Consider the following 10,460-nt stretch of genomic DNA (forward strand, 5'->3'; position numbering starts at 1 on the left):
TCTAATTTTAGTCATTCTATGCAATACAAGCAACAATTTGTCAAAATAGCATTAAAATGAGCACAAGAAACTCAAAAATAGAACAACTTGTGAAGCTTCACTCAAGATTATATTCTTCCTTGAAGCAATCTGACATCACGTGTGCCAACTAGTTGAAGATAAGGTTTCCATTATAAATCTGAGAACAATAATTTGTATATAGATAGAATATAATAATGCAATATCAAGTTGATCGTTTACAGAAAAAGCACAAAAATAAAATCACACAATCCACAAATGATATGGTTTGCCTAACAAACATCGAAAATCAAACTCCTCACAAAAATCTCCCACTCATCTAAAAAATGAAATTTTATTTCTTCACATTTTCAAATTTAATTCTACTAGTATTATTACTATGTTACATAACTCGATCCTCCAGCTCAGCAAAAATTCAACTCCCTCGGTCAACTATAACACTTTCCGTTAGAGACTACGGCGCAATAGGCGACGGCGTCCACTACGACACTCATTCCATCCAATCAGCAATTAACGACTGTCACTCTAACGGCGGCGGCCACGTCATCTTCCCGCCAGGCAGTTACTTAACTGCGACTATATATCTAAAATCCGACGTGGTGTTGGAGATAAAAAAGAATGCAACGATCCTGGGAGGAATAAAACAGAAGGATTATCCGAAGGAGAATGAGAAGTGGTACGTGGTGGTGGCGGAGGATGCGGAGAATGTGGGGATCACTGGCGGTGGGGAGATTAATGGACAGGGATTGAAGTTTGTTACGAGATTTGATGAGAGGAAGAATGTGATGGTTAGTTGGAATACAAGTGGTGATTGTTTGGGTGATGAGTGTAGGCCCAGGCTTGTTGGTTTTTTACGTAGTAGGAATGTTAGGGTGTGGGATGTTAACTTGGTTCAGCCTGCTTATTGGTGGTGCGTTTTTGTTTTCTCCTACTCTTTCCGTTTCTAAATAATAGTTGTTGTTTCGATGTAAGAAGAAAATATATTTTTACTTATTTAAGTAGAATTATTTGTTTTAACGGCTCAACTCATGATTGCATGTTTTAATAATCGGAAGACTTATATTTAGTGATGGATAGGTATTATTATTTTTTTAATTTATTTGACTATTTGAGGTTTGACGTTGTAATGTGTTTTACTCTACTTGTTTATGCTATGCCTATGCATGTGAATTTGTAGACATTTATCTTAGGCAAGAAATGCATCTACCGTGATCTATTTACTTGGCTGCCGGAGAGTCTGGATTGTATATGTCTTTGAAGGAATTGTTAGGGTTATTTATTACTCAAGGAACAGAATGATCTTGTTGCGTATAGAGATGCTGATGAAAAATTGTATCATTTAGGACTTATGTTGCTGCTTTTGTGTTTACAAAGAAATCTTTAATGATATTATTGTCCGAATTGAACTTCTGGCTTTACTATTTTAGTTAACAGAAAATGAACTGACATTGTAAATCAGGCCTAGGTTTTTTTTTTGAAAGGGAAATCAGAAGTTGTTAGTGCTTCTATTGCGAAATTCTTAGTATAGTTCTAACTTATACTGTAAAGTTCAAAGTTCTAGACTTCTAGTAGCTTTTAGAGAAGTAGATGACAGTACTCAAGCTTCTATGGGGTCTGTTTATTTCAATGGAGAATGAGGTTGTTTGTTGTTTGACATAATATGCTCATAGCCTCAAAAATACTGCTGCATCGATTTTTCTATCCTCCAATAGATTTGGATATGAACATTATTAAAGTAATGTAAATGAGATGTGCAATCACTGATTTCAGCGGAGTACAAGCTAAGTATTAAACTTATTGCTATGTTATTACCTTATCTCTCATTTGTAAGTCACCGTGCCCTGTCTTTTATAACGGATCACATTGAGTATTATAAATTGCTTTGGAAACCAAGGATAAAGTCCTAGTTAGAACTAAATATATGACCTGAGAAATGACAGCATAGGTGATAATATTTTCTTTTTGTTTCCCCTCTACCATGTCTTATATTACTGGAAGAGTTTACAGCTAAGTTCAGTTATCCTCAATTCTACCACTAGTTGGTTTTTACTTCGTACTTTTTATCTTGTATATTTTCTTGTAAAAGAGCTTAGTGTTCATATGCAGCTTGCACTTTGTACAGTGTGATAATACATCTATACATGATGTCTCAATATATGGAGATTTCAACACACCTAACAATGATGGCATAGATATAGATGATTCAAATAATACAGTCATTACTAGATGCAACATCAACACTGGAGATGATGCTATCTGTCCTAAAACATATAACGGTCCTCTTTATAACCTTACGGCCACCGATTGCTGGATTCGAACAAAATCTTCAGCTATCAAATTTGGGAGTGCTAGCTGGTTTGATTTCAAGGGTCTGGTTTTCAATAATATAACCATAGTGGATTCTCACAGAGGACTTGGGCTACAGATTCGAGACGGAGGTAACAATTTTTTTTTATAAATATTCTGAGAATTTCTGGAACTTTTCCTAACTGGACTTCTTTTAAATGGTGCACTATGTACCAAACTGATAGTCTATTTCCTGTTCTGAGATATCTGAGAATTTCTGGGACCTTTTCTTAACAAATGCTACTGAACCTTTTATAAATGGTGCACTAACTCTGTATATACCAAAATGACAGTCTATTTCCTATTTTGCATTTTTTTAATCCAGAATTTATCCGTCAAACTTTATTGAATTTGAATTGAGGGAATCAAACCATGGTCAGTAACGTGGGAGGGTGCTATGATACCACTTCACTAGATGCGCTTCGTGTATTATAGCTTACTATGAAGATCACTGATACTACTTTTTCAGGAGCCAAAGAAACCAAATTGCCTTTCTCATTACAACAATACCCAAATAGTTAAACTTTTACTTGGACATCACAGTAGCTAATTGATTATTTTATAATTGAAATGTTGAGAAACCTTACTACTAGTCTTCTATAACATTAAATTTACTATTTTGGTACTTGAGGTTAGAGCTTATGCAAAAAAGAAAAATCGGAACTTTGTGTTGTTCAGATAGAAAAGATAATAATGTAGTAAGTTTTGGGGCTTTTGCCCATGGTGATGCTTACAGATAGAAAGTTATGATCCCTTCCCACCCAATGCACATTGTCTTGTTCTTTTTAATAAATAATAACTGAAATTTTGATTGTGATTAACTTGTTAGTACAGGAAATGTAAGTGATGTGACTTTCTCAAATATAAACATCACTACAAGATACTATGATCCATCGTGGTGGGGAAGAGCAGAGCCTATATATGTGACAACCTGCCCCAGAGATGAAACTTCGAAATCTGGCTCAATATCCAATATACTATTTGTCAACATTACCGCAACTTCAGAAAACGGCGTCTTCCTATCCGGATGCAAGGGTGGAATTCTGAGCAACTTAAAATTCGTAAATGTGAATCTCACCTACAGAAGATGGACAAATTATATGGATGGTTTAATAGATTACAGGCCAGGATGTCAAGGACTAGTTAATCATAGTTCAGCTGGGTTTTTAATGGAGCATATCGACGGATTGGAAGCGAATAATGTAAATATGAGATGGTCTAAAGATCGCTTGGGAAGATGGAACACTCCTTTGGATTTCAAGCCTTCGACTGTAAACAACATCTCTTTAATTAATTTCCACTCTGGTTTATCCAAACAGTGACAGTCTCAAAAGCTGGATATTCATTATTTTGATGAAACATGAGTTCAATTATAATTGAAGTTTCCTTGGGAAGAAGCTCTTTATTCTGAATTGATGGAATTTAATTGATCTTAATTCTATTGTTTTTAAAGTTTTAGAATTCTTGTTATCTTTGCAAAGGAAATATCCCGATTTTCTTTTTGCTTAGTTAAATTTATACATGCATCGAAAATAATAACAGAAATCGGGAAAGCCCATGATCAATCAATATCGCCTTTGTTTGCAAGGACCATATTTAAATGAAGCTACCATGTATTCTCTTAAATCCGATTTTAATCAATTTTCGAGAAACAAAAATCGAGCTCAGAATTAAAACGATAAAGAATAAGCTCTTATTCTTGACATATCTCAGCGGTCATCAATACCATGTTATGCACTCCTTCAAAATAATATTGTGTTCCTTGCCAGGTTACAAACATATGAACCTGAAAAGTATACAAATATGTACTTCGTATCTGACACGCCATCTAACCTCTTATTCTCTCCCGCCAAATTCAATTACCTCAAACTATATAAATCTTAACGGTAACCTAAAACAGGGCTTGTTAGAAATGGCCATGCAAGGTCTTAAAATGAAGTTTGAAGGTTATGACTTGCTATTAAATGAGTGTATAAGCCAAAGGGGTCTTAGAGAAGGTCAGAGAGTCCAGGCCCATATGATTAAAACCCAGTATCTTCCACCTGTGTATCTCAGAAACAGGTTGATTGTTTTTTACACCAAGTGTGAGTGCCTGGAAGATGCTAGGATGGTGTTTGATGAAATGCCTGAGAGGAATATTGTTTCTTGGACGGCAGTGATATCCGGGTATTCGAAAAGAAAGGATGCCTCGGAAGCTCTTACTCTTTTTGTAGAGATGTTAAAGTCAGGTACATTTCTAGCAAGTTATTATATATTAAGGAAATTTTAATGCTTGATGTTGTTGGTATTTCTTGTTTCATTGTCGTTAGCTTGCATATTTTCTTTTATCTCATCATTTTTTATTGGCTTATTTTTGGTAAATTTTTATCAACATGCTAAATAATATTGTGCAAGTCTAAAACTAATTTGAATTTAGCAAAAAAAAATACAAGGAGAATCTTATTTAAGATAAATCTCGGTACATACTTGCGAACATGTCAAAACACTAGGCTAGGGGAAACTAGTCCCTTAGCTCTCCTGGTGTGAATCGCGAGCAGAAAACAAAGAAAAGAGAACCTATATAAAATAAGAAGATATCCATACTGATAATAGTAGTATTTATGATCAAAAAAGGGTCAAATCATTTCAATGTTCATTCCTGAAGACTGTTTTCTAGTACATTGAATAAGCTTAGATTATATAGTCTCACAAGCTATAGAGGAGTCACCTTTTTTAAAAGATCTTTACTATGGTGTAATGCCAGTAGGAGTAGCTTATTTAGCCAATTAGCTTTTATTACTTGAATGCAGTTTTACTTCTTCTTTTTTTTGCCACAGAAAGATAGATTTTACTACTAAATCAAATCATTACATAAAACTGAATCAAATTCGGGGTGGACATCTCCCACCCTCCATTGACGCTCAGCTACTGAACAACTGTACCTCGCTAGACACTGAGCTACACTATTCGCAGAACGTTTAACAAACCGTAACATGATGTTTTGAGACTTTAATCTGTTCAGGAGATCTTTGCACTCGTTAATTATTCTCCCTAGATAAGAAAGGCTGGAGTAAGAACTACAGATGAGCTGCACCACTTGCAAACAATCCGTTTCTACTACAACCTCTGATTTGTTGCTTTTCTTAACCCAACTGAGGGCCTCCCGAATGCCAATTGCTTCGGCAAACTCAGGTAAAACACTCCCAGTTATACACCTAGAACTGGCTTCTATGAGTTTCCCGATATGATCTCTGATGACCATCGCATAGCTGAACCTACGTGGTTCTTTAAAGAGAGCAGCGTCGACATTAACCTGACCTCTGTTTATCTGAGGTGGGTGCCACTGTTCCAGACCGTCTTCTTTCTGCACATAGCCTAGAAAACTGTCGAATGAATTATCTTGAACAGATTGCCATTGGTTAAGGACCGAAAATGCCATGTTAACTATCTCCAAAGTGCTGACAGTATGCTGATTCCAGACCAGGTCGTTGCGATTTTTCCAAAGCATCCAACAAGTCATTACATGATTCTGGACTTCCAACTGGTTTTATGATCAAAGATAAGCTGTAACCAGTCCGAGAAGGTAAGGAACTCCTCTGTGTTAGTAAAAGAGGTGACAGATATGTGACAAGTTGATGCAAAGGAACATGTTACCAAAGAGTGTAGTATGGATTCTGAGTCTGTGCAGACTTACATTGACATGTCTTCTTTGCAACAAGTCTTTTGTTGGCAAACAGTTAGAAGCTGCTCGCCAAAGAAATTTTTTCACCTTATACGGTATTTTCAGATTCCACAATCTCCTCCAAAATCCTGAATTAGAAGCACCCTGTCTAGCCGTTTTAGCCTCCTGCAAAGCAATGTAAGCACTTTTGACACTATACTGACCCATTTTCTCACGTCTCCAGTACCAAGTGTCATGATCTTCCACACCTAAAGGAATGGACAGAATAATATTTGCATCTCTTTCATTGAATAACTCAGAAATCAGTTCCTCATCCCATGTTTTCTCTCCTGTTTTCATTAAAGAGAACACTTTCTAGAGCACGGTTGGATAGCTCAATTGGTGAAGAGTTTATCCTCTGTCGTCCCAAGTACTGAGTTCGATCCTCGCTCACCCCGAGAATTTACGAGAACAGATACTCATTTGTAAGGCTATAAGCCATATTTGTCAAAAAAAAAAGAGAACACTTTCTAAATTGCAAAATGCCTCATTGGTGGAATGAACGTAAGAATCAGAAGCAGTATTCAGAATCTCCACCTCCTTGCCACCACCCACTCGACAAGAAATACCAGCCTTTATCAAATCTTGTGCCTCCATAACACTTCGCCAAATGTAGCTTGGACTACTCCCCATTGTTGCAGTCAAGAAATTACCAGACGGGTATACCTTGCTTTAAATTTTACTTTTTAAACACGAAGATTATGTGAAATATTGATTCCTTACTAGGTTTTGCGTCGAAAGAAAGAAAATTCCACTCGTAAAAGAGAAATGCCTGAGGAGACCGAAGAAATATGGAGTATTTAAATACACCTCCAACAACTATCTAGATGAACCGCGTTAGAGTAATTCAAGGTTTTCCAGGGAAGTAGATTGGACATGATGTGTGCGTGAATATTATACTAATGTTTTCACAACCCAGACACAGAAGAGTCTAATATTGTTTTTAAATAAAATCTAAATAAAAAGAAAATTACATTTTCGATTGGTGGCATGTGTAACACACATACATGAATTATTCATCTTTAAGCTCCGTGTCCTAATCCCTCTAACTTATCGGCAACTCTCTGCCTCATAAGCCAGATACTCTGTTGTGTATGTTGATTATAGTGCCATATTATAGGACCGAATACATCAAATAGCTTTTACTCTGATGGTTGTCATCTTCTTCATTAACATTCAAGTGTGAATTATATACTGAAACTCTTTCTTTTGCAGGTACTGAACCTAATGAGTTCACATTTGCGACTGTTCTTACATCTTGCTCAGGATTCTCCGGGCTAAACCATGGAAGGCAAATCCATAGCCATATTATTAAGTTGAGCTTTGACTCCCATGTATATGTTGGAAGCTCACTTCTTGACCTTTATGCCAAAACGGGTTGGATCCATGAAGCACGAGGGGTGTTTGATGGCTTGACAGAAAGAGATGTTGTTTCATGCACTGCTATAATTTCAGGCTATGCTCAGTTGGGTTTCGACGAAGAGGCGGTAAAGTTATTCTGTCAGTTGCAGAAAGAGGGAATGAACTACAATTATGTAACTTATGCTAGTGTTTTGACTGCAATATCTGGGCTTGCTGCATATGAACATGGCAGGCAAGTTCACAGCTATGTACTTAGGTTTCAACTGCCATCCTATGTGGTTCTCCAGAATTCTTTGATCGATATGTACTCAAAATGCGGAAACCTCACATATTCTAGAAGGATTTTCGATAACATGTCTGAAAGAACTGTCATAACATGGAATACAATGCTTGTGGGATATAGCAAACATGGTAGGGGACAAGATGTTATTAAGCTTTTCGAATTAATGATGGAAGAGAATAGGGTTTCGCCTGATAAAGTCACTTTTCTGGCTTTGTTATCTGGTTGCAGCCATGGAGGGATTGAAAATAGAGGACTGGAATTCTTTAATGAGATGGTGAGTGGAAAAACTGACGTCCAGCCAGATATTGAGCATTATGGGACTGTTGTTGATATGCTTGGACGTGCTGGGCAAATAGAGAAGGCACTGAAATTTGTGAAGGATATGCCATTTGAACCTACTGGTGCAATTTGGGGTTCACTCATAGGTGCATGTAGTGTTCACCAGAATGTTGACATTGGACAGTATGTTGGTAGTCAACTATTAGAAATAGAACCTGAAAATGCTGGTAATTACGTAGTTCTTTCAAATTTGCTTGCGTCTGCAGGAAGGTGGAATGAAGTAAGAGTGATAAGGGATATGATGTTGGAAAAGGCTGTAATAAAGGAGCCAGGAAAGAGCTGGATTGAACTGGATAAAACCCTTCATACTTTCCACGCAGGTGATCGATCACATCCACGAATGGAAGAGGTATCTAAAAAGGTAAGAGATATATTAGTCAAGATTAGGGAAGCTGGTTATGTCCCAAATGTGTCTTGTGTGTTATATGATGTGGATGAGGAGCAGAAGGAGAAAATACTGCTAGGACATAGTGAAAAGTTGGCTTTAGCTTTTGCACTAATTTGTACTCCTCAGAAAAGGGCAGTTCGAGTGATGAAAAACCTACGTATCTGTGTTGATTGCCATAATTTTGCCAAATTTGTATCTAAGATTTATAAAAGAGAAGTATTTTTAAGGGATAAAAGCCGATATCATCGTATTGTTGATGGTGTCTGTTCATGTGGAAACTATTGGTAAATGTAAAACCTCATCATGTTTTCTGTAAAAAGAAATCCTTGTATCTTTTGGCATTGTTTGACGAGTGGTGTATCATGTTCATGTATGAACTACGTTTGAAACAGGGCTGGCCTTTCATGAAATGAGTTAGCACTCACTACTCGCACAGGTTTGGTCAACTTGCATAGTGTTTTGGAAACAAAACAGGGGGCATTCCGAGAATCGAACTCGGGACCTCTCGCACCCAAAGCGAGAATCATACCACTAGACCAAATGCCCTGAGTTGGGTTATTACTTAATTAGATCTTTAATTATCGTTTTTCATGTTGAATTGTTTTTAGGTTTATCAAAGGTATCATCAAGCTTACATAGACAAAAGTAGTTCCAAAATTCAATTGACTCACCCTGGCAACAAAAATAAAAAAAGAAAAATCACTTGACTAATAAGTTTTTATGTTAAAAATGAGAAAAACTATATGTTAGACTTGATAATTAAAAAATTTCAATAACTCATGTACCAAGTGTGTTTAGTCATTTGAACACAATTTAAATGTAATAGTGTCCAAGTTCCCTAAAAAAATGTAAAAGTGTCCAAATTGTGTTTTGTAAAAATGAAGAAACAGTAGTATTTTTGGCTTAAAAAACTTAATTAAATTTCAGTTAATATTCCTGAAAAGGAAAATTAGTGAATATTATTTGTTGGATTTTGGAGATTAATCTTGTGGGATTCACAGAAGAAAAAACAAAACGACGTCGGATCGTCCGAAATACCAAGAAGCCCTTGGCAAAACTAAGATCCAAAAGAGGGCAACAACACATACAAATACACACACACCAATCTCTCTCTCTCTCTCTCTCTCTCTCGATGGCCTCCGCAAAACCCTTGGCCACAGCCGCCGGCACTCTCCGAAGCCGGCTAACCACAAGCCTCCGTCTTAAAAGCAGCTCAGCCGGCCCAAGCCGATGGACAAGCCCGGGTCACCAAGAACACCCCAACGGTTATTTCCTGAACCGGACTCCACTTCCACCGGGTCAATCTAGAAAATGGGAAGACTGGGAGTTACCATGCTACGTCACTAGCTTCCTCACTATCGTCATCCTCGGTGTTGGGCTTAATGCTAAGCCCGATCTCACTCTTGAAACTTGGGCCCATCAAAAAGCCCTTGAACGTCTCGAGGCCCAGCAGATTGCTCCTCTTTCTGATGATTCTGATTGAGATTATTCTGGGTACACCCTAATTTTGATTATGTCAATTAGGGTTTTCGAGATAATATTATGTTTATATCATTTTGTTGTTTTTTAGCATTTGTGCTTTTTAATAATGAGCTGACTAGTGAAAACTGAAAACTTGGCCTATTCTTGCTTACTGCATTGTGGCTGTTAATTTCGATGCTTTTTCGATAACATTATAAGTATTGTTATGTATTGTTCTTTTGCTGTTATTTAGCCTGTTTCATTGTTTGGTTGCATATTGAGATGCTATGCTGGTGTCTATTTAGTGATGTTTTATGGGATCTGTTGCTAATTATGGCGGTAAGTGGTAACTATTACTTTATGGAAATAAACAGAATGCTTTTAGCTTTGTTGAAGGTCTGTGTACCTCAGATAGAGGTCAATTATAGTAGAAGTCCTCTTGAAGTTGCATGAATCAACCAGAAGTGTCTATTAGTTTAAAGTGTAGTATTCGTTAAAGGTAATGTACAAATTACTTAATTTCCAATTTACAATTGGCTTTTAGAAGAAGCATTTAATTTTCA

General features: G+C 36.8%; 3 protein-coding genes and 1 non-coding gene across 4 annotated transcripts; 3 read left to right on the forward strand and 1 right to left on the reverse strand.

Annotated features, from left to right (window-relative positions):
- Positions 1 to 207: 207 nt before the first annotated feature.
- Positions 208 to 3,776, forward strand: LOC141712550 (exopolygalacturonase). Its single transcript, XM_074515534.1, has 3 exons — positions 208 to 928; positions 2,125 to 2,456; positions 3,199 to 3,776. Exons 1-3 carry the CDS (start codon positions 345 to 347, stop codon positions 3,684 to 3,686), a joined length of 1,404 nt encoding a protein of 467 aa, XP_074371635.1. The 5' UTR covers positions 208 to 344; the 3' UTR covers positions 3,687 to 3,776.
- A 224-nt stretch (positions 3,777 to 4,000) lies between these two features.
- Positions 4,001 to 8,788, forward strand: LOC141712549 (putative pentatricopeptide repeat-containing protein At3g13770, mitochondrial). The gene is made up of 2 exons (XM_074515533.1): positions 4,001 to 4,592; positions 7,280 to 8,788. The coding sequence occupies exons 1-2, from the start codon at positions 4,097 to 4,099 to the stop codon at positions 8,722 to 8,724; spliced, it is 1,941 nt and encodes a 646-aa protein (XP_074371634.1). The 5' UTR covers positions 4,001 to 4,096; the 3' UTR covers positions 8,725 to 8,788.
- Positions 8,789 to 8,910: 122 nt separating this feature from the next.
- Positions 8,911 to 8,982, reverse strand: TRNAP-UGG (transfer RNA proline (anticodon UGG)). Its single transcript has one exon. It is a non-coding gene; the product is annotated as a tRNA-Pro (tRNA).
- A 497-nt stretch (positions 8,983 to 9,479) lies between these two features.
- LOC141712551 (uncharacterized) lies at positions 9,480 to 10,145 on the forward strand. Its single transcript, XM_074515535.1, has one exon. It carries the CDS (start codon positions 9,569 to 9,571, stop codon positions 9,917 to 9,919), a length of 351 nt encoding a protein of 116 aa, XP_074371636.1. The 5' UTR covers positions 9,480 to 9,568; the 3' UTR covers positions 9,920 to 10,145.
- The last annotated feature ends 315 nt before the right edge of the window (positions 10,146 to 10,460 follow it).

The sequence above is a fragment of the Apium graveolens genome, chromosome 3 (genome assembly GCF_009905375.1).
Source record: "Apium graveolens cultivar Ventura chromosome 3, ASM990537v1, whole genome shotgun sequence".
In the NCBI taxonomy this organism is placed as follows: Eukaryota; Viridiplantae; Streptophyta; class Magnoliopsida; order Apiales; family Apiaceae; genus Apium; species Apium graveolens.